General features: G+C 34.0%; 1 protein-coding gene across 2 annotated transcripts; it reads left to right on the forward strand.

The window, feature by feature from the left end:
- The first annotated feature begins 22,793 nt into the window (after positions 1 to 22,793).
- Positions 22,794 to 24,295, forward strand: LOC120156196 (transcription factor bHLH93-like). Of its 2 annotated transcripts, XM_039167599.1 has the most exons (5): positions 22,794 to 23,420; positions 23,501 to 23,668; positions 23,752 to 23,919; positions 23,980 to 24,069; positions 24,276 to 24,295. In XM_039167599.1, the coding sequence occupies exons 1-4, from the start codon at positions 22,830 to 22,832 to the stop codon at positions 24,064 to 24,066; spliced, it is 1,014 nt and encodes a 337-aa protein (XP_039023530.1). In that variant the 5' UTR covers positions 22,794 to 22,829; the 3' UTR covers positions 24,067 to 24,069; positions 24,276 to 24,295. The 2 variants fall into 2 exon arrangements, with proteins under 2 accessions (XP_039023530.1, XP_039023527.1); XM_039167596.1 differs by lacking the exon at positions 24,276 to 24,295 and having other exon boundaries at positions 23,980 to 24,235.
- The last annotated feature ends 604 nt before the right edge of the window (positions 24,296 to 24,899 follow it).

Below are 24,899 nucleotides of genomic sequence, written 5' to 3' on the forward strand. Positions count from 1 at the left end.
GCACGAGTCAACTCACATGACAGCTGCCTATACTCATCTCCCCAATCACTTTGAACTGATTTAATGTTCAAAGAAAACTGAGTTCCAACCATTGCGTGAAATAATCGAAATGCATCAAGAGCTTGAGATTTATTTTTGAGCATGTAGACCCATGTATGGCGTGCGCATGCATCTACAAATGATACGTAATACCGATAGCCACAAGAGGGAACATGTGCAGCACCCTAAAGATCATAATAAACTAGTTGAAAATGAACGTTATAAACTGTAGCAGAGGAATCAAAGGGCATCTTGTGGCTCTTTCCCATGCAACAAGCAACACAAGTTGAATTAAGAGAATTTCAAATATTGATATTGAGCGAAGTACACACATCTTTTAGTGTTTAAAACAAAGGGTGTCCTAATCTCCTATGCCAAAGTTCAACCATACTAGAAGCAATAACATTATGAACTTCAGCTTTATTATATGGAGTAACTGCATGTTCTATAGAAAACGTATAAAGCCCTTCATGTTGTTGTTCTCGAAGCACCACAACACCAGTCATCTCATCCCGAACCAAGCACTCATGAGCACAAAACTCTAGGAAGACTTTGTTATCCTTAGCAAGCTTGGACACATAAAATAAATGCTTCGTTATTCTTGGTACATGTAAAAGATCGCTCAAAATTAATGCATGAGGAGAAGCATTTAAAACAGAAGAACCAACCAAGTTTAACCTTAGAGAAACATCATCACCTACTAAAAGTTTACCTGGTCCAGTAAACTCAGAGGAGTTCACCACCTTGGATGCGTCTGGAGTTACGTGATGGGTCGTACCGGAATCAATAACCCACTACTCACCTGAAGCCATATGTGTTTGAGGAAGACTGAAACCAGTTTTAGCACTGCAACAGGCAAATCTTGACGAATCAATAAGCACACAGTTAGCAGCACCCGACTCATCCCTGGATCGTGATGAACCAGACACCGCATTGACCCCAGGGAAGTCTCGATCAAACATATACCAACATCGATCAACCGAATGCCTAATCTTGCCGCAGAGCTGACATTGAAGACGAGCACGACCTCGACCTCCAGACCGTCCCCCACAAATTAACTCAGTCGAAGCAGCCATAAACCTCCCTTGAACTATATGTGCATTCATTGGGAAGTTCTCAAGTTGGGAATCAAACCCAACAATCTGAGTTTCGGCATCGACCAGCATGGAATAAACCTGATCTAACTAGAGTGACTCACGAGTGGTTGTAATTACTGCCATAAATGGCTGATACTCTCGTGGCAAGCCTTTAAGGATGCTTACAATGTGCTCGACCTGGGACACTGGGCTCCCACAAGAAGCAAGGGCATCGCAGATCTCTTTAACTCGGGTGAGATAAACTCGAATCGAGTCATCACCTTTCTTCATGGACTGAAGTTTATAGTGAAGATTCATGATAGTAGCCGTGGATCGATTTGCAAAAAACTGCAGTACGGTATTCCAGACAGCGACAGTCGACTCAGCACCCACAAATTGTGGCAGCAATGGAGCACTGATCGTGGAGAGAAGCCATGACGCAAGCGCATTGTCTTGTGCGACAAAGTCTTCATGAGCTTCATTCACCACTGTTTCACCATGCTCATCGACAATCGTTTCTGATGGAGCTGGTAAAGTGTCGTTCAACAACCGTTCAAGACAGTGACTGCGCACTGTAAGCAGAACCTGTTGCTTCCATAACAGGAAGTTCATCTCGTCAAACACGACATTCACTCGTTTGTTAGTGAACAATCGAGCTTGTGAGGAGGACGAATCAGCAAATGGCACCATCGCAGCTTCAGCAGAACGCTCCAGGACCAAAAGCGAATGATACCATGTTGAGTAATCAAAAACCTTCAAGAATTTTTGAAATTATCTTTACTCAATCAGTAAAAAATGATGATTACATTCTCACATACTTTCAGCTTATATAACAGCTTTTACAAGCTTGAAAAACCGCTTAACAATATTTTGTGTTATAACCAACTAGCTTCTAGACTCTTATTAATTCTATAACCATCTCAACTAAATCATGTATCAGCATGCATGGAAGCACGTCTGGAACTGCTGCATACATATGAGTGCAATAACTCTCAACAGAAGGCTATACCTAAGAGATGCGATTTTGGCGCTTGAGCGAGCAGAAAACATTTTGTATATCGTGTTCCAAAACGCTCCAGTAGTATTCCAACAAGTAAGGTGAGGTAGTATATCTGCACTTACTGTGGACAGTAATCAAGATATCAACAATTTATCCTGCCTGTGATACAATACATAGCCGGGATTCTGAATGTTTGATCCTGACTATACTTGAATAAACTATGCAGGATTCAGAAATGAAACTTGTAAGACCATAGTCATCAGTTATTAAAGACACCTGATGTTTTCACAAAATATAAGTCGACTTAGACAATTTTGGAATATGTTGAATTGCCATGTGATGACCGCTCATAGAAAACAATTTGAGTGGATACAAGAGAATAAACTTGTGCATGCTTTGTCAATATCAGGAATAAAGCATAAACCACCTTTTCTTCGAGTAAACGTATATTATTTCTGGATTTAAGAATTTAAAATGAGTTAGATATTATATCAAAATATATTTTATAGCTGATTTTGGCTATTTTTTTATAGTTGCTTTGGACCAAGCGTGAGATCATAATTAATCTTTGAAATTCACCATGCTTTGAGCTTGACCAAGTAGGCCTGCTTTGTTCCGAGACTGAGTTGGGCCAAGATTCTCTCATGGTTGAACTTGCAACTAATTAAAAATGTCCTATCTTAAACCAAGTTGTTTTAATTCATCACCAAATTTTCATTCATTAGCTTCAAATCTCTCTTTGAAAATAAAAGTTTTAATATAACAAATTACCTAATCAACAATATCTAGAGTAGATAATTAAAAGTAACATTTCTTTTTTCCTCTTAAGTTGGAGTAGGTTCAATACCCACCCCTAGTAAATCTCCCTTTCTCCTAGGTAGATGTTATTAAAAAGAAAAAAGAAATTAGGGTAAACAATACATTTAGTACCTTAAATATCACTTTGGTTCCGTTTTAGTCACCCAATTGTTTATTTGAATCATACCCGATATTAGGTTTTAATTCCGTTTTGGTCATTCGTCGTTAATTTTTTAATGGTAATGTGAATGTGATATTTTTTAGTTCTTTTATTTTTCACATCATTTTTTTACTTTTTAATGATTATTTGGTTTTTTTAATTATGGTATTTTCAAATAAGTTTTGATTTAATGTAATGATTCGAGATATTAAACTTTTTTAAAGAAAAAAATTGATTTTTAAACTTTAAAGACGATGTTATTTTTTTCAATAATATCTACTCAGGGGAGAGAAAAGAGAAATTTTGTTAATAATAAGTATTGAACTGACAACATACGAGAGAGTGAATATATTAATCGAGAGCTTGTAACCATTTGTTTGAGAGATTATTGACTTTAAAATGATATTATTAAAAAACAATTGTTATAAACCTAAAACATGAAAACCCATTTATCAAAATAAATAAATTTAATAGATTTAATATTTATAAATGATTTCTTCTTGGATCAAACCAATAATGAAATGCAGAGATTTTTTCAAACATAATTTCGTTGGCGGCGGGGCAGTGAGCAGTGGATGTATTTATGTTATGGCCGTAGAGGAATCATTGATTTCAACTGTCTTTTGTTTTTTGTTTTTTTGTCTAAACAAAACCTTTTCCCACAAGTTATAAACTCAATCGATCCATTTTTCAAAAATTTTAATTGACATTCAATTTGTCATAGGATTCTGTATTAATTCAGTATCTTAAGAGAGAATAACATTCTCTTAAATTAGTAAAATCACTCAACCAATTCATATATATTTTGAGTATATTAAGTCGTAAAAGATAATGCTATTTTCTCTAAAGTTTTTGGATTCAAGTAGTTATGTTTACAGGGTGTGTTGTTAATAGATTAAGAAAATTTTAAATAATAATATTATAATCACCCATAATATACAATTTTTTTAATAATCTGGCCCTACAGACATAATTGTTTAAACTTGAAATCTTTAAGGAGAACAACACTCCTCTTTTATCACTGAAGTCATTTGATGGATTCGAATTTTAAAATTTTTATATGTAAACTTATATGTGGCTTTATTTGTAGTTTATAATTACTAATTTATATTTCCTTTTCATTTAATATATTGTTTTTATATTACAAATGTTTTAGTTTCTTTAGGACTATACGATCTACAAATTTTATTCTCCTCGATCGAGGCGTTCTCGTGACCCTCTTTAGGACTATACGATAAATCTTAAAACTCAAACAACAAGAAAATACCACGAGAACATAATATATATCTTTATTATTGGGAGTTTCTACCAAATAATTAGGAAATCCCACTGCAAATAAAAGTTAATATTTTTTTAATAATCTAAAATGATTATAAAATATTATATATTTAGAATCTTTACTAATCATTAAAAATATAAATACTAACTGAAAATAAATTATTTTTTATTAAGTTAAGGTGATTACAAAGTAATATATGTTCTAAATATTATTAACCATTTGATAACGAATGTTCAATCACCCTGTTATAACTGTTGGCTCTCGAATTCGTGACCTATAAGAATAACAACATTTTTTTTAATCACTGAATTATGTAAGTTGGTTCGTGCCCTTAAAATAAATTAAGTGATAAATGTAGGAGCCATTAAGGAATTGCAAAATCAAAGAAAACGTTGAAATTAACCACGAACTAATCATCAACCCTTCCTACCTAACCAATTTTTCATTAGCTTAATTATTTTCCGTGAAGAAACATTAAAATATAAAGATCTTTTGGACATAAATTAGGACACTCACAACCTCATATATCACATTATTAATTTTGATATTTGAATCCTCAATTTAAATCCAAAGTTGAACTTTTACTTATTAGGGTAAAGTACATAAATGGTCCCGTAACTATAGGATACTTCTTTATTGAGTTCCTTAATTATTAAAAATTACAAAATAGTCCCTCAGCTGTAGGGAGTTGTTTTGTCGAGTCCCTCCACCTGCACAAGTTACAAAATGATCACTCGACTATTCATTATGTTCCAAACAATCAATTTTCATTAAAAAAAAATTAGTCATATGAGTTGGACGTTAACATGTTGAATGAGATATGATAGTTGTTTGAGATTATGAGATCATATTTTATCATATCTCAATCAGCAGGTTAACGTACAACTCAAACTCTCATCAATTTTTTAACGAAAAATGACGAGTTTGGAACATAATAAATAGTCAAGTTGGTTAACGTACAACTCAAACTCTCATCAATTTTTTAACGGAAAAAGACAAGTTTGGAACATAATAAATAGTCAAGTGACCATTTATAACTTTTAATAATCAAGGGACTCAATAAAGCAACTCCCTATACTTAGAGGATTATTTTATAACTTTTAATAATTAAAAGACTCAATAAAGCAATGTCATATATTTATGGACCATTTATGTACTTTACTTATTATTAGATTAAATTTGAATTAGAAAAAGTAAGATTAGAAGGGGTGGGAATGGGGGTGGGGGTGGGGGTGGGGGTGGGGGTGGGAGTGGGGGTGGGGGAGAGAAGTTTTTAGGCAAGGACTTTTTGCCCGCACAACTTTTTTCATGAAAAAAAAGATGGCCTAAACGTCTAGGTCAACAGCCCTACATATTTTAATTTTAGGGCACAAAACTAAATCAAAGTTGGAATCAGCAGCCGATATGGGACAGGCCGGACCTTAAGTTCTGGTGGAGCCACTCACATATTGGCTACCATCACCATCACCATCACCAACTGCATTGGTAGTTAAAACAAGAGATAAAAGAATTCAACCTACAGTTGCCTAACAAAGTTAACTAGGAAATTTTGTTAGCTCCTTTTTCCAAATATTATTTAATCTCTTTTATTATCATTTATGTCTCATTTTGATAATTAGTTGTGAAAAAATTATGTTCAGATATTTTTGTTATCACTTTGTCAATTTAAAATTTTCTAAAACCTATTTTAAACTCAAAAAATCATCATTTTGTAAGGTTTGAGTGTTGATTTAAAATTCTAAAATAATGAGAAATGTTTTCCAACAAAGAAGATCATAGCACTAAAGGTCAAGTCTTTAGAGGAATTTTCATTTATTTTAAAAGAATTTCGTGAAAAATTAATTGAGAAGAAAGAACAGATAAATATGAATATTTTGATATTGATCTTGCTATAAATAGTGATCGATGACAAACAATGATTTACCAGAAATGAAAATCATGAGTTGATTGTTTTATGAAAAAAAATACAACAATCACTTTATCATGCCATTAATAATTTATCGGATCAATGATCAAAATAAACCAATTCAAAAAATTATAGTGGTAAATTGGAGTTTTTTTATAATTCAATGATTAAAATGAAATGACACCTAAAATTAAGTAACTAATGATATATTTTATTATCATTATTTTGTTTGATTTTGAAAAAAAAAATGATTTTCCCAACTATAATTCAAAAGAAGAGCTGAATGTGGACACATCTTCTGATAAGTCAATGTGACTGAGATTTACGTGATTTTAAGTCTTGACCTCTCCTTTCCTTGCGCAGGAACTGACTCGTGAAGCAATGTCCCCTTCCTCGTGATGTATAAGTATAACCCTTCATTTTTCTTCAAAATTTTCGTAAACCCAAATATTATTTTTTAAAATCAATTACTAAATTATTTGTTATATTAAATATTATACTAAATATATAATTTTATTTTTATTTTTAATATATTTAACGAAAATACATGTTGATAGTAACATTTAAATTGTAGCACTAACCTAAACCAATTCAGGAAAGAGATTGCAGGCTGGAATATCAACATGTTCGGAATCATTGGTAAAGAGAAGAAAAGGATTCAAGCTCGACTCAAAGGCATTGATAGGGCGTTACGCAATCACGACTCGGTTACTCTAACTGATCTTGACAATGAGCTCATAGCAGAGCTAGACACCCTCCTTAGAAATGAGGAATTATTATGGGCCCAAAGAGCTAGAAGCAAATGTGTTAGTCATGGCGACAAGAATACAACATTTTTTCATACTAGTGCAGTAGCCAAACATAGAAGGAAATAAATCACAAAGCTTGAAATTACGCCTGGAAAGTGGAGCTCGAACCAGGAAGACTTGAAAAAGCATGCTATGGAGTACTTCGTAAATTTATTTACTATAGCAGGGGCTAAGGTTTCTCAAAATGCAACTCAAGGATTATTCCCAAAAATTAACAAGAAGCAAGCTGAGTCCCTGGGAAAACCTTTTGAAGATTCGGAGATTAGGTAAGCATTTGTTCAATACTAGACCTTTAAAAACACCAGGAGCAGAGGAGATCCACGCGACCTTCTATCAACAAAACTTGCATATTGTGGGGGGAAACTTTCTAAAACATGACCCGAGATAACCCATTTATTTTTTGTTGATGACTTAATCTTATTTGTGCGTGCACAGAACCACCGGAGTGGTTGACCAACTTATTTCTTCTTTTTCTTATATTAAAACGACCATTTTATTCATAAAAAACTTCCATAAAATATGTTTTAAAACTTTAAACGGGGAGCTCCAAAATAAATAAAATATTTATATTTCAAAATAATACATACCAACTTTAAAATGAATCTACAACTCAAATGGACAACAATGCTTACAAATATACATGCCCTTCAAAACGCTGAGACGTACTCTGACATGCTCTGGTCTATACCTCGGTTACTCTAAGGATGCTCCTCGACTGCTCCACCTAATCTGAGTAAGGAAACAAGTTCCAAACGCTGAGCTAACTAGTTTAGTGTCACACTAACAACTAAATCATACTAACTATATATCACTGAAAGGCTCAAGCTATCAAGTCTACTATTTTTCTTTAGTGAGTATACAAGTATACTCACTCTCTACTCTATGGTATATCATGGTGCGGCTGAGGGTTCTGCATCTCGGAGCTCACACACCCATCTAGTCTACTGAGAATGTGGCCCCTATAATCTCTGCATCGGACACAACACTCTCGACTAACCCACCTCTTGCGAGTGTCAGGCCTTGGCCTTAGTTAGTCAGCTTAAAGTGCCTTGCGTACTCCCTAAGGATATATCCGGACTAAACCTATACTTTCGACTGTTAGCTTTTCTAAAGGAACTCAGGTGTCTTGATCGTTTCCCTAGCATACAAACAAGGTTAGTCTTATTTCACCCTACTTTATTCCCGTTGCTATGTTTGAATTAAACATTATGATTGCTCTCACTTGTAGTCTTATTTGAGAGAAATTATACGATTTTTAGGAAACCTCAACTTCTCATAACATTTCATATATTACTCATCCAAATATGACCGTGGATATCGATATTGACTCTTCAGTATATATTAATAGCCCCTTGATATCGATACTCATTTGCTGGTATCGATACCTCTCTACTGATATAGGCTATTTGGTTTAGGTAATATCGATACTCTATATTGAGTATTAATACTCTACTATTGGGGTATCGATATTGTCATGAGTATCGATACCAAAATTGAGTTCAATGTTTTCAAAAATACCTCAGTATAGATACTGACCACTTGAGTTCGATACTCCTTGAAGGAGGTATCAATACTGCTCTTATAAAAATGTTGGGTTTTATTCTTTCACGAAGAACAATATCGGTATTGTTCTTCCAGTATCGATACTAACGGACCAGAATGCCCTATTTGGGCACGAATTCACCACCCATACTCCCTTATTTCCTTACTTTGAGGTTTCCCATATTTTATTAAGTCTTATATGCACCATAGGGGTCATAAACAAGGCTTTAAACATGCTATAAACATCAAACATTAAATCTACCATAAAATTCTACTCAACATGCTTAAATCTTAACTTTCTAGCTAAACTAATTTCTAATGATCTACAACTGTTATAAGGAAGATGTGAGTGTGTTATATGGCCTTTTTGGCAGCTAGAACTCCCCTTAAATCAACTAGAACCCACTTTCTCTTTACCTTTAGCTTTGGAACTTTCTCCCACCTCTTTTCTTAAACAAGGACAAAACTATGAAATACTACTTGTCTAAAGCTTAAATAAAGGGTAAGAATACTCTAACAAACTCAAAATTACTAAAACCAACTTGAATCCTTGATTCCCTTAAAAACTCATTTTTGAAATTATACCTAAAACCTAAGATTAGGGTTTGAAAGAAAGCTTGAAGGATGAAGATTAAGGTTCTTACCTTGACTTCTTCAATCTAGGATTCAGAATCTTAAAGCTTTTACCTTTGCTTGCTCTTGGGAATGAAGAAAAAGAGAGAAATGGAAGAGATATTTTGATGGATTTTGGTTCTCACATGAATTCTAGAAAAATAAGGGGTTTTTATCCTTTAAAAAGCTATGGGTAAATTGCTAATTTGGTCCCTCTTCTTTTTACCCCAACTTAAAACCATCACTTACCTTAATTTCTTGGGCCAAACTTAAGCCCAAAACCATCATAGACTGATCTAGAAGATCTAATGGGATCAACTTATGGGTCTCGGGTTAACCTGAAATTTGTGATATTATAAGGATTTTGCCAAAGCTTAGGCCAAAGGGTTACTAACCCAAATACCAATGTTTTCTTCTCTAAAAATATCCCGTAACAAGTCAAAGAGATGATCAGTGGTAGTCTCGGATTCAAGGTGGTTAATGATCTCAGAATATATTAGGGCATTCCGCTTTTACTAAAAGAGTAACCAAAACAACCTATCGGCTATTAACCCAAAAAATGCTTGACCACCTCTCATATTGGAAAGCTAAAGTCTTGTCATTAGCTGAAAGAATAGTCTAAGAAAAATCTGTAACACCCTCATATTGATGCGAGTGACCCGATCCGATCCGAGGTGCCACATTAGGGCCACTGAAGTAACCCATCGTAAAAAACCAAAAAAAAATTAAAATTTATGTTAAAGTACATAAAATTGTAAAATAATTTTTATATTAAAAGTAGAATTTAACAATATCCAGAAATAAAACCGGTTTTAGACTCAGATATAAAAATAGAATACAACATACATGCCCCCCAATTACATGCACCGTACTCCGCAAGCAACAACGGTAAAACTCCTTTACTGATGTCGATAGCTGCACTGGTTCGATTCTTTCAACCTGAAATGGTGAGTAAAAGAGTGAGCTTTGGGAAACTCAATAATACATAACTACTAAGTGATGTTGAAGGACATGCAGATAATAGACAAGCATAAAAATTTTCTTATCAATTCAAGCGTCTACAGGTTTTCGGGATGAGATGTGGTTCCACTGATATTTCTTCGAGTAAAAGACATGAAGATTTCAATTAAGAGGAAACATTCATATGACCAAGTTCAAGAGATCATAATAGGATGTCTAGTGTGTTCCAACAAAATAGAGTAATGTATATAAATCCTTTAAAAACGTTAGTAGTTTAAAACATATTTTAAAACCACAGTAATACCCTCCAACCGAACACATTTATGTAGCTTTCCCCAGAATTGCATTCATAAGGACTTACCCTAAGCACACAACAAAGCAGTCACCCTAAGGGAATACCTTGGGGCATATGGGCCTACCCAAGGGTCTCTTTAGGTCCGTAATGAATTACCAACTTGATCAGAGCTGAACCTTCATACTCTATAATCCTACTCATATGGTATCCAGTAGAAATCAAATTTAACAGTAAATTGTAATATCAGGATCGTGATCCAGTAAAATCTCGTAAGAGTGACAATGAAATAAACTACATAATTGCCCTCTACCCGTACACCATATTCAGTCCTAGGATTTACCCAAGGGAATGCCTTGGGGCCTGAGAGCCTACCCAAGAAAGTTTCTCGGGGCCTCGAAGCCTACCTAAGGGTTACCTTAGGTCCGTAAGGAATTACAAGCTTGATAAGAGCTAAACCTCCATACTCCAACCTACCCAGATAATGTCTCAATAAAATAGTTCAAGTAGTAACCAATAGATCCCATGATCCATAAATCAGAAATGATTATCTTTTCCAATGAAAACGGAATCAAAGAACACATACCATGTAGACATGGTTCATAAGCCATTAAATCATAATTTTTTGTGAAAAGCAATTCAAAACATATAAATCAGACATGTAGTACATAGGGAACACACTAGAGGGTCCAGTTATTTTCCGGATGTACTTAGCAATTATCAAGTGGGGGAAACACAAACTTCTATAAACTGATTAAATTTAAAATGAGATCCCTATAAAAAGGGGTTTGATAGCTGATGGATTCATCAGTCATTCGGGAAGTGATTCATCAAGATCATATAGTATTCAGATCTTTTCGGAGGCAATTGATCGTTATTAATAAGAAAAAATGTATAACTTCTATAGATTGGACAGAATTCATAATCGAGGTCCTTATAAAAAGGGTTCATTCATTAACATATTTAATCAACCTTCCGAAATTGATGTTTCAAAATTCATTTAAGATTCGAATGTATTAAAAAGAGTACTCATGAACTTTTACATCAGAATTTTTTTGAAGACCTAGAGATATCATGAGTGTTTCCATTATTCAGACAATTTAGGGTATTTTGAACATTTTAATTTTTGATGGCTTCTTAGTAACTTAATCCAATAAGGGTAAAATATTAGTTTGCATTATTTTGAATTTATATCGTATTATCATAACTTCGAGTCAAATCGTACAAATCGATCTCCACCCTGTAAAACTTGTCAATAAATCAAACTTATATACTTCACGGATAACCACTTTTTAATATTGATTACACTGGTTGAACTGGTAACTTCCAGAATCACCACTGAACGGAACTAGAGAAGACGATCAGGAATTCGATGGTATTATATTTTTCTGTGATGTATCAGTATTAAGAATACCAGTATACTTGAGTTATGCTCCATAACCTTTAGGGATGATACAACATAAGTTTATTGGTGTTTCTAGAATTTATCCAAATATAATCACTTATTCCAAGTCGGTAAGATATTTAGGTCACTTCAACACTCGAGGTTAATTCAGTATTCTTGAGGTTCAAGGTATTTTAGTCCTTTTTGGATTTAGGGTATTTCAATCATTTGAATATGGGAGATTATTTTAGTTATTTCGTAGTTCGATGACATTTCGGTAATTTATTTCAATCCAAACATATGCACTTTTTCTGATAATTGGCCAAATATGTCATTTTTTCGTCCAGTCTTTCCATTTAATTCAATTTTTTTGAATAATTCAAACATGAATAGCACTTCCAATATTTTAGTCTATAGGTGCTTGTTGATAATCAACAATTATGGTCTTGTATCTTCTCAAATGTTAGGATCTGTTATCAGTTATTATCCGAGCATATCGGGAATTTAATAGATGGAACAGTAGTTTGTTGGATTAAATACGAATTCTCAGGGTGCTTCCACTGTCAGGGTCAGTCCATACCATTTTTACCTCATAGGGGTAACCATGTAATTCCGGTATTAAAACTTTTAACGAAAATAATAAGAATTTAAAGATCCTGAGGTTGATTGCTTTATCGGTTAATCACTGAACCTGAAATTATTTATTGTCAGTCTTCTAGTGTCTTTTGCGTGAAATCTTAAGTCATATTCAATTTAATACTTTTTATCGCATTTGGATCAAGTTTAGAAATGTATTAATTACACACATATATCCCAACATATTCGTCTATGCATTAACCATTGCCAACATATTCCATAAAGTATACATAAGGTAGTAATGTATTACCTCGATTTTGTGCTTCACCGATCAAACATTTAAACTCCATTTAATCACTCTCAAACTTGAATCTAACGCCATCAGATACATATAAATAGAAATTACATTAGAAATGGGGCTTAATTGCAGAAAATGATTCGAATCGGAAGGTAAAATACTGAAAACAACTTACTGGGATTGAATTTGGGGAAACAGACTTCGAATTCGAACTCAGGATATCGAAAAACATAAAATATAACTTTTCAAAAATTTTGACTTTTTGGTCAAAGTCAATGGTCAACTATGGTCAAAGTCAACGGGTCAAGTCAAAGTCAACGAGTCAGGTCGGGTTGACTCAATTCAGATTGGGTTGACTCGGTTCGGTTCAAACAGACCCGGTTCAGACCGGGTTGGGCCGATTCGGTCCACTTGAATCGGTTTAAGAAGGTTTCCTTGGCTGGAGAAGAGCCCCATGCTCGTACGGCGGCACATGACGATGACAATGAGCTCGGGGTGGTCTGCCGATTACTCCAACATCACCTAAACAACAACACAATCAAGTTTTACCCAAAATTTCATCCAAAACCATGCCAAAACCGAGAAAAATAATTAATTGAAATATCTCAGGCTTACCCATGCTGACGACGAGGAAATCGGCAACGATAGAGTGACCCAAAGGCTGGGTTACGAGCGGACGACTATGGTGAGTCTAGTGGCAGCGGTGGTGAGGCGAGGGGACGATCGTGGCGACCGAATTTTGCAAATAACCGAGGCAAAAGAGCGAGAGGTTCGACGGAGCTTCTTCGACTCTTCCACGACTGTTGGCGGCCGATTAGAGTCGACAGTTGGTTGGGGTAGCTTTACGATGGCCTGACACTTCGATTGGAGATGGTTGGTGACACCTCGGACGATCGAAGCAGAGTGGTTTGATGGGGGAAAGTCGTTGTTTTAGGGGAAAGGGTTTGGGGTTCACGAGGTTCACTAACACACACAAGGGGGAGAATTGGGTTTCAGATTCTTTTTTTTTCACTGACCAGAAAAATAGGATAATTCCTAGTTTAGTCCCTGACTCCCTAAAAGTTCAAATCTAAGTTGCAAGGTTCCTGAACTTTCAATTTAGTCCCTAATTTCATTAAATTTGGGGTGTTACAAAATCAGTTCTATCGACAATTCCATACTACACTATGCAAACGACATTGTTACCTAAGGGAGTCTGTGATGAAATTGAAAAGCTAATATGGAGCTTTATTTGGGGACGCACGATGAAAGGATGTGGGAAGCACCTAGCCAATTGGAATTTGATGTATGAACCAACGGAGGAAGGAGGCCAAGGTCTAAAACACATGCATAAACAAAATCAAGCATTTATTATGAGAATCACCTTGAAACTTGTAAGCAGACAAGACCTCCTTTGGGTGCCAGCTATTCGTAGCTATGTTGCACGGATACGGATACGGGGATGAGGACTGGGATGGGAAATGATAATTTTGAAAATTATAGGGTACGGGGACGGTAAGGGCACGGCATATAAAATAATTTTATAATTATAAATATATATAAAAAATCATAAATAATGTCAAATATCAAGACTCAAACAACAATATTAAGTTTATAGTAGTAAAATCCATAAACAAACAACAATATTAAAATGTCAAATTTCAAGATTCAAACCATAATATTAACTCTAGAATAATAAAATCCATAATAAAACCATAATATTAAAGTGTCAAATCTTAAGACTCAAACTATAATATTAAGTCTAGAAAAATATTAAACTCAAATCAAACATTGTTAACATCTTCTGAGATTAATTGACTCTCTAAATCCGACTCATCAAGCGAGAGTTCGACAAACTCTAAATATTCAACATCTCCCAATGAATCAAAAGCATCACCACCAACATCCCACATCTTGGTTTTCTCATCCTCATATTGACTATAACTACTTGATAAAAGACGAAGATTGTAGTGGATGTAAACTAAGTCTTCGGCGCGACTCGGAGTTAACTTATTCCTCCTAAGTGAGTGAATAAAAGAATAAGTGCTCCAATTTCTTTCACAACAAGAGGATGAAGTAGGTTGTCCAAGCACTTTGAAAGCCAAAGGTTGAAGCAATAAAATTTTGGTACCAAAGTTAGCCCACCAACTTTTCGGATCCGAAGAATACCTCTTTATAAGAGACATCAAATCTTTAAAAGGCCCGAGCTTAAGTGAGAAACAAGCAAATTCATCCAAGACTTTTTCATAATCATCATTATTTGGAAATAACCTACGAAAACATTTATTCTCTCTCGAGATATTTCACCATCTCTATAAGGAGCAACTCTACAAGGATCCTCGCTTAGCCAACCGTCACTATAAAACCTTCAACATATTAAAAAGAAAATTATACATAGCATCAAAGAACTAGGAGATGAAAATATAAAATTCAAAACTAACAAAGTTATGTATGTACCTTGGATTTAGTGAATGAGCTAGGCAATGAAGAGGAGTATAACTCTTTGTCCAACGAGCTATAAGAATCCCATAAACAACATGATAAAAAGGACTGAAGTCTGAAAGAGGACGTTTTTCCTTCTTGTAAATTTCACACTTCACTTTCTCAATCATGGAATCCCATAACTTATATACCAAATGAAGACATGGCTTATCAGTTTCACATACTATAAGCATGTCATAGATGGGCTTTGTAAAATCAAGGATGTAAGCTACTTTATCCCACCAATCATCACTCACAAAGTTTGCTTTCACCATGTCATCCTCCCTATAAGAATTTCATTCATCGCTAATGACCATTGCTTGAAGTCCTTGTTTGATGAGCTTAAACCTCTTAAGCATCACAATGATCGAAGCAAAATGAGTATCTGCAACTGAAAGTAACCTAAGAGGACTAAATCTTTGAAAGATTACCAATATCATGTTATTGTTCATGATGAAATTCTTGATTTATACGGCATCCCCATGAATATCGGTAATCCAATGGCATAAGCCATATGTTTCCTCATTTCCCTCGACATTTTTTGCTGAAGAAATATTCTTCAAGGCAAGATTAAGTGTATGGACAACACATGGTGTCCAATAAATATGAGGATACATGCTCTCAATAATCTCTCATGCCCCCTTGCAACTAACTGCATTGTAAGTAATAATCTGCACCACATTTTGATGACCAACCTCATCAATCACTTCTTTCATCAAATTAGCAATGAAAAACTTATCTTTGACTTCACCAAAACAATTCACAGCTTTAAGAAACATAGGCCCATTTCCAGAAGTAGCCATGAAATTAATGAGAGGCTTTCTTGTTGGATCACTCCAACCATCACACACAATAGTTAACCCTTTTTCTTGCCATATTGCTTTAATCGATTGCAAGAGCTTCTCAATATTATATTTTTCTTGTTGGAGCAATGTGGTTCGCAATTTATTATAACCAGGGGGAACATAACCAGGAATATTGTGAGTTGCAGCAAAAGTGAAAGCCCTATGATAATGAGGATTTCTAGCAAGATTAAAGGGAAAACCACCGGTGTAGAACATTCTTGCAATTTCTTCATCTAATTAGGCTCTTGTATTCATGTCGAATGCTCTAGCAAGAGGTGACAAGCTAGGTTTTCTCTTCTTAGAAGAAGAATCAATCTCAATTCCAGCTGAAGATTGAGAGGGCAAAGAAACTTATGTAGTTACTTATTGTTTCTTTCTATTCTCTCACTCTTCTACCAACCTTACCATTTCAAGTTTTTGATTTCTAGTTACCTTTTTGCAAATTGCAACTCCTTCACTTGAAATTTGAAGCAAATGTGTCTTTATCCTAGTATAGCTTCCATTACGAGTTTCGCCGCAAATATTGCAACGAAAATTCCAAGTTCCTCCAACAGTCCCTCGCTTTTTTATCTTTGTCACATAATTCCACAATGGAGATAAATTCTCATTTTGGGACGTTGAAATTGACTCGCTCCCACTATTACTTCCAGTCCCACTACCACTTTGAGATGTCATATTTATACTAAATTAACTTGTTTACATAAAAAAAATTAAATGAGTTTAAATATCATGCATCAATTGAATGTAATTGAAAACAAAACATGCAAATATAAAAGGCGAATATAAAAGGTGAAAATATATGTGAATATAAGTTACATATAGACTACTATTAAATAACTCATGTAAAATTTATTTTATATAATTTATGTATTAAATAATAATATTTTAGAATAACTGATACAATTTTTTTATAAAAAATGAAGCTTTTACTTACTTCTCCAATCATTGCTTCATTCACTATATTTTCCATTCAAATTTCAAACATTCCTGGTAATGTCTAATATGCTCTAAGTACATTATAAAATGATAACCATGTAATAAGCAGCATCAATCGAGTTTAACTCTCTTTAATAACCGTGCTCTAAGTACATTATTTGGTAAAAATGGCAATAATGATATAGTTAAACTCTCTTAATAACCACGTAATAAGCAACCATCAATATGTTTTGCTTTGAATTGAAAAAAGATCCCCGAAAAATGAATTTCGTTCTATTCTATTTCGAATATGAAATTTGTTATACTCTGTTTTTTTGTTCTTGATAAATCAAAATTGCTACTACTAGAAAAATGAAAACCAACATAGAAAGCAAATAATGTGTATTTAGTAGTCATGTAACCTTGAAGTTATACAAGACATTGCATCAAAAGTTACAAAAAAAAAAAAAGAATATGGATAGTTCCAATACATACACACGTATAGAAAGCAACTAATGTCTATTGAGTAGTCATGTAACCTTGAAGTTATACAAGACATTGCATCAAAAGTTATAAAAAAAGAATCTGGATAGTTCCAATACATACACACGTATTTATAATTATATATATGCTCCATCGTTCAGTTGTTTAATACACAATAGTGTGTGGTGCGCAACCCTTTTTCAGGCTCGTAAGTCGTGAATATTTATAAATTCTATCCGTTGCTTTATACCTTCAGAACACGCACGCTGTTAAAGTGAAAACGAAACAAAATATTTATAAGTTCTAAATCTCCTTGAAACTTAAAAAAGGAAAAGTTATGAATTCCCTTTTTAAGTTTTTGTAGCGACCATTTGAGGGTGAGGATTATTTATGGAGAACAATAACATAATGCAACAAAATTGGATTCCAAATTGCCTTATCACTAATAACTTATGATGCAGCACTTGAGAACCCAACTGAAGCCTGAAGTCTGAAGATATTGGCACAAAAAGGATACAGCTAGATCTTGAAATACTTACAGCAAAAGAGTAGCAGAAAAATCTGGCTTGTTCAAGTTTATCCCAGCAGTGTACTTGGTTGGTAAAAGAAGCAGAAGCAGTTGCTGCTGATTACTGTCAAAAAGCTCAAGAAGCAGAAGCAATTACTGTTGAAAGCTCCAATACTAGGTTTTGTATTATTGCTGAAAGCTCCAGCCTCAAATTAGGTTTTTCTTTTCTTTTTTTTTATTGTAAAATGACGAAAATATCCTGGGGACGCATGTGAAAGTCACATGCCGTCCCCGAAACGTCCCCAGGACTCGATGAAACATCCCCGATGTCGTTCAGTCGTACCCTGCCACCGTGACACGTCCCCAGTACGTACCCCACCCGTCCCTGTGCTTCCTAGATTCGTAGCAAGTATAAGGCTGAAGATAGATTGCATGAGGTTTTTAACCGGTGCAATTGCTCACACATGTGGAAAGTGTTGTACACAGTTTGGTCTTTCTTCAGAAATAATATCAATTGGAACTTGGGAAATGACAAAGATGTTGACTTCTGGAATGATGAATGACTAGCAAACAAGGGACCGCTAAACAGCATATGCCTACAACCGAGCACTATTGATGACTAAACGATCAAAGTTAAAGACATGATCACTAGATATGAAAATTGAGACTATGAGTAGTTGGAAAACATATTACCTGTGGAAACTTTTAAAACGTTAGAGGCAGTAGCACCACCAATAAACAGTAGTCTTCCTGATAGCCAGGATGAAAAGTCTTAGAGAAAGACCGTTCTCACTAAAACACTATACAAAACCCTAACTTGGAACGGCGACGAACAAAGGAACAAAGTTTGGAAAATTATAGCGAAGCACTAGAGTCTACCGAGGATTAAAACGTTCATTTGGCTCACGTGCAGAGGTTGTCTCTTAACAAATGCAGAGAGAGTCCGATGTCATATATCAACTTATGCGAGCTGCAAAGTTTATGGTGTTGCTATAAAAGATATTAACAATGTCCTCAGAAAATGCTCGATAGCACTCATAACGTGAAAGCAGGTGATTCAACCAGATAAGTTGGAGGAATTCTTGAACAGTGATATGAAAGATTAGATAGTGAAAAATTGACCTATACTAAATCTCCATCGAACCAGATACCCGATTGGACAACCTTTTTTAGCGCTGTGTTGTGGGCACTGTAGAGCAAAAAGAATAATGCTAAATTCGATAATAATATGATCGAAAGAGAATCGGTTATTGAGAAGGGATTAAGAATATCCCAGGAAGTGATCTAAGCAAAGGCCTTAGTAAATAAGAGAAGCACATAAGAGCAGACGGTCACAAGGAAATGGGAACCTCCGGATACGCGTTGGTGCAAAATAAATATGAATGGAGCTCGTAACTCGCTACCAAGATAGACCACTTGTGGAGGAGTGGCTCGGAACCATAACGACGATTGGATATGGGGTTATGCCAAAAAAATGGGACTTTGTTATACTTTAGAGCCGGAGCTATGGGGAATTCTCGAAGGACTTCAAATATCTTGGCATAGAGGAGAAAAATAAGTGATTGTGAAAACGGATAATGGCGAGGCCATTCAGTTAATAAATGAGGAAACCGCTGAAAGGAGGCAACTTACCTTACTGCAACACATCGATAGGGTCTACAAGCTTAACTGGAGAGTTAGTCTCATGTCTCAAGAGAAGAAAATATAGTGGCTGATATTCTCGCGAAACATGCTTGGACCATGCAAAGCAGTAAAAGCGAATTCACTCACCCACCAAATGGAGTTGTGGATATATTACGTAAGGATCGTATGACTTAAGATAGAATTGGACTAGTGTATTCTCCTTTACTCACAAAAAAAATGTAGTTGTTATTGATAATTCAATTATTTTGATTTGGGTGGATTAATGTCAGGCTTAAGATCATAATCACTACTTATAGGGTGACATGTTGAATGAATATAAAAATATAACAATAGATTTGACTTTGATAGATTACATGAGTCAGTATGAGATCTTTCGGATGACTCTTATTCTTGAGGCTTTAATTATAGGATGATTTGTTCGTAGAATAAGTTTGAAAGAGGTGTTATAATACTAATATATTAGTAGATAAATGTTAATCGATTGCGGTGATAAATACAAGTTGACTTCTTAAATAAAAGACAATAGAAATAAATTTAAGAAATGATATTATTAAAATATAATAATTACGAATTTGAAATATAAATTATAAAATGAATATATTGAATAAATGAAATAAATAAGTAATTGAAAAATGAGAGAGTGTGCGACTTTCTTTCACAAGCAGAACAGTGCATAAAACCACCTTAAACAAAACGATACCCTAAACTCAAATAACTAAAAAAATGCTTGAAAACAGTGATCTTAAACTCTTCATTAATACAGCCGATCCCATAACATTGAATCCCGTACTACCCGACAAACTTGAACAGGTACGAAGAAATAAATAAATGGACGTAAGAAGAAAGGGTGGTTTCGTTCAACTCCACACAAAACCCTAAATGAGATATTGTGGGCTGTCAAAGTTGTTTTCCTGCTACTGTTTGAATGAGAATGAAAAACCGCCTAGTTTCGTTTGAAAAATGCCCATGGTTTTGAGTTGAAACATTTTCTTGTTTTAGATTCGAACGTGACATTAATTAATTTATACACATTTTTACCTACTTTATTAGACAATTTTTAAAACTATTTAACATTTCTTTTTAATTTAAGTCTGGGTTGACTCCCTTAGTTTAGGGTTAGGGTATATTTAAAATTCAATTGTAATTTAAATAGAAAATTACATATTGTTCATCAAGAGTAACACTGGTGGGATTCGAAATTGATTTTACAAGTTCAAATTATTGAATTTCAACCACTCGTGTCAATGCTTATTAGCTTAAAATTATGTTTTTTTTTGTAACTTATAAAACCTTACCGATAACGTATAAGATGATCTCTCTTCAAATATGTATATTGATAAAAAAAAATTAAAAAAATTACTAGAGATAAAATGTATTCGACAATTTGACATTAATGACTAAGGTTTACAGTGACACATTGTATTTGAAGAGATAGATGTATGTGTATATTAATATTGTATACTAGAAGATGCATGTCCTGAACTTGGACTAAAGATGCCACGGTACGATTAGATAGGCCCATAGTTTCATCAACGAAACATCAAGAACTGGTGAGCTAGTGATTAGCGGTGATTTAAACAGTAAAACAAAGTAAATGACTCATCTGTGATTTATCCTTTTTTTTAATTTGGACGAAAAATTATATATCATATTTTAAAAATAAAGGGTACAGTACTCCTTGATAGGGAGACAAATACAGCCTTTTAACTTTTAAGCTACAGGCGCAAGACGATTTATTTTCTCTGTATAAGCTTAAAAGCAAGACAGTTGAAAATAGATGTGACAATCTTCCTCTGACACGCTCCATATTAAAGAAGACTAGTCCTTTAATTTACACCCATAAAAAATACAACAAATGTGATATGTACTAATGTTTCACATTAATGATATATTTAAATTTAAAAAAATAGTTTCATAGAACTGGATTCTGAATATCTCTTTATCACCCCACTAAGAAGTGAAAAAGTTTTGTTGATGTTATATTTTGAGAACGTAATGGGTATAATTATACGACAGTATTTGTTTATATTTTTTTAAATTATTGATAATTTACTATATGAATTAGTTGGTCTTTATAGTAAAAGAATTATTTTTTTTCTTGAGGATTCGGACTCGATCACCATAGATTTTAGGGTGTGAGCATTTAATGTCGAAAGGTTGTGAGTTATGTTTGAACATATATTATCTTGTACTTATCCTAGATTAATAAAAAAATATTGATATCTTACACAAACTTTATAAATGTAATTATTTGAACTTCAATACCTCAAACGACAATAACACTTTTTTAATCACAAGTTCGTTTATTTCACTAAAAATGTTTTCCGTAAAATAAATTACTTTTTTTGGAAAATATTTTCCTGAAAATGTTTTACGATGTTTGGAATAGGTTGTATAAATCATTTTCACTAGTTGATGAAACTTTTAGAAATTTTTAAAATAAAAATAAAATATTTTATATTATTATAATATAAGTGAGTATATTATTTAAAAAATATACTATTATATTATTAAAAATATTAATAATTATATTCTAAATATTTTAATAAATAAAATTTTGATCAAAGTGATATTAAAATATTATATTAATATTAAATATATAAAATAAATTTATTTTGAGTATTTATAATTTAAAGTAAAAAACTCAAAAAATAACTTACGGAAAATAAGACTGTGAGTCATTTTTCAAAAAGTACAAAGAAAATTATCTTGATCTGGAAAATATTTTACATTGATTAATTAATTTTTCTCCAATTAAACATAAAAAAATAAAATAAAAAAAACATTTTCTAAAAAATATCATATGCGAAACTATCATAGCCTAAAATTATTCAATGAATTCCGTGAGAACGTATGGATCAAGATTTAGGACCCAGTAGGCTGTTAGCTAGCGCCTAGAGGTGTTTTGTTACGGGGGAGATTTCAATCAGTTAGTTAACATGTGGCTATATCAGCATCAGACACGTGTATTAATCGTATTTCATTAACAAGCTGATTCAAATTTTGGATTAATTATAAACTTTTTATCCAAGATATTCGGTGGAATATACATTAAAGAAAAAAGCAGATTCCATTTCAAGCTTGGGCATTTAGGGCTAATACATATATAGTATATAATTTCACACAATAATTGTATAATGAATATTTTATTATTTCCAAACCATACTCCTACAGTCCCCTTCTATCTATAAATTCTTCAACTTGATCTTCTCAAGGCATCTCCTATAGAGGGAAAAAAGAGAGATGGAGATTAATGAACAAGGTTTCTTAGAGGAATTATTAGCTCTAAGAAGAGAGAATTGGGACACAAATCCAACAGAAATGAGTGAGATTTTCTCTAATGGAAGCTGGAATTTTGATTGCTTTGATGATCATAGACCTCCATCATCAAGCTTTCTCCCAAGTTGTTTCAGCCATGAACTTCCACTGCCATTTCACCAGGATTTCAGCTACAACTTCAATGAAATCTACTGTCCGTTCGTCGATGAATTCGCTACGGATTCATCGAACAACACGTTCGATACACCCCCGTTTCCGGTTCGGGAAGATCACTCATTGAACATGGTGGAAAGAGGAGAACAAGAGGAAGAGTCGGGGTTCCTTGTTGACAAACTTCACAAGCTGGATGTCAAAGCTACTTGCAAAATCGAGCCTGTTCAAATCCAATCTCCCGAGCCACCGGTTTTCGACTTCGAGGCACGCTTGGAACCCAAGAATCGAGCTAAGAAATCGGAAGGGCAGCCTTCGAAGAATCTAATGGCAGAGAGGAGGAGGAGAAAAAGGCTAAACGATCGCCTCTCCATGTTGAGATCCATCGTGCCTAAGATAAGCAAGGTAAGTGACCTGCGAAGTGCAGAATTCAAGTTCTTATTTGGGGCCTAATCTGATTATATTTACCATTGTTCTTTCAACAGATGGACCGAACATCAATCCTTGGAGATACTATAGATTATATCAAAGAGCTCTTGGAGAGGATCAAAATGTTGCAGAAAGAGATTGCAGCAAGTTCGAACGAGTTAAATACGGATCACATTTTCAAGGCCGAGAAACCGAATGAAATCTTAGTGAGAAATACACCAAAGGTAATTGAACTGATTCTTCTGCAAATGTTTTTAGTACCTGAATCCGGAACCGAGTTCGTAAACATGTTTCTTTTTCCTCGCAGTTCGATGTCGAAAGACGAAATGGGGATACGAGGATCGAGATTTGCTGCAGAGGGGATCCAGGGTTGTTGTTATCAACTGTGACATCAATGGAATCACTGGGGCTTGAGATTCAACAATGTGTGATTAGCTGTTTCAATGATTTTGCATTGCACGCTTCATGCTCTGAGGTAATAAAATTGCTGGTAAATTTTAATTTTTGTTTCTGGATTAATTAATCTTTGTTTCAGGACTTGGAACAGAGAACATCAATGAGCTGTGATGATATAAAGCAGGCGTTGTTTAGAAATGCTGGCTATGGTGGAAGATGTTTGTAAACTGTAGGACCAAAAATTAAGCTACTTTATGATCAACTTTTATTATGTTTCCACAAGTTCTCCATTTTTTTAAATGTCCATGTTCGACAGTCGTGTTTTATAAATCTTTAAATATGAGTATGGAAATAGCTATATTAAATAATATTCATATTCGATACTCGAGCTCGAATTCGACTAAATCAACTTTTTCTCCACTCTCTATTATTCAATGGGTAGGAATGTGACAGTGAAATTCTGCAACTAAAACTCCCTTTCTGACTTTTTAATTTCATAAGTAATTGAAAGTTACATTTGTAAGCTATCGACAAAGGAATCTTGGGTGTTTCTATTTTCTTCCCATCAAAAGATTTGAAGCATGGAACAAAACCATTGTTGACAAAGGAGGCTCATTAGCAGTAAATTACGGTGTGAACAGATCTTGCCATATATATATATATATATATATATAACTTGGAATATATATCCGTGTATGACAGCATCAAACAATTCTCATGGTGCTTTCAGACTTTGACAGATGTGTTATGGTTTTCTCATAGTCGTATAGACTATATCTTCTTCTTTTTCAAGATTTTTATATATTTGGAGACCTTGAACATAAGTACTTCTAAAAGAAAATGGCGTTGGGGACAAAATTATAAAATAGAAGCTGACTTGAATGGAAATAATGAGTTAAAGATGTTGATATTACATGACAGGATGGTACTGAAGAATAAGAAAATGGTAATAATCAATGGGAATTCACCGACAATCAATTAGTTTAATTAAATTTCTTAAATAATATTAAAGATTTAAATCTTAATAGTATAAATGAAACAAATCAAATATAAGTGATT

Source organism: Hibiscus syriacus, unplaced genomic scaffold, assembly GCF_006381635.1.
Source record: "Hibiscus syriacus cultivar Baekdansim isolate YM2019G1 unplaced genomic scaffold, ASM638163v2 tig00002840_pilon, whole genome shotgun sequence".
NCBI lineage: Eukaryota > Viridiplantae > Streptophyta > Magnoliopsida > Malvales > Malvaceae > Hibiscus > Hibiscus syriacus.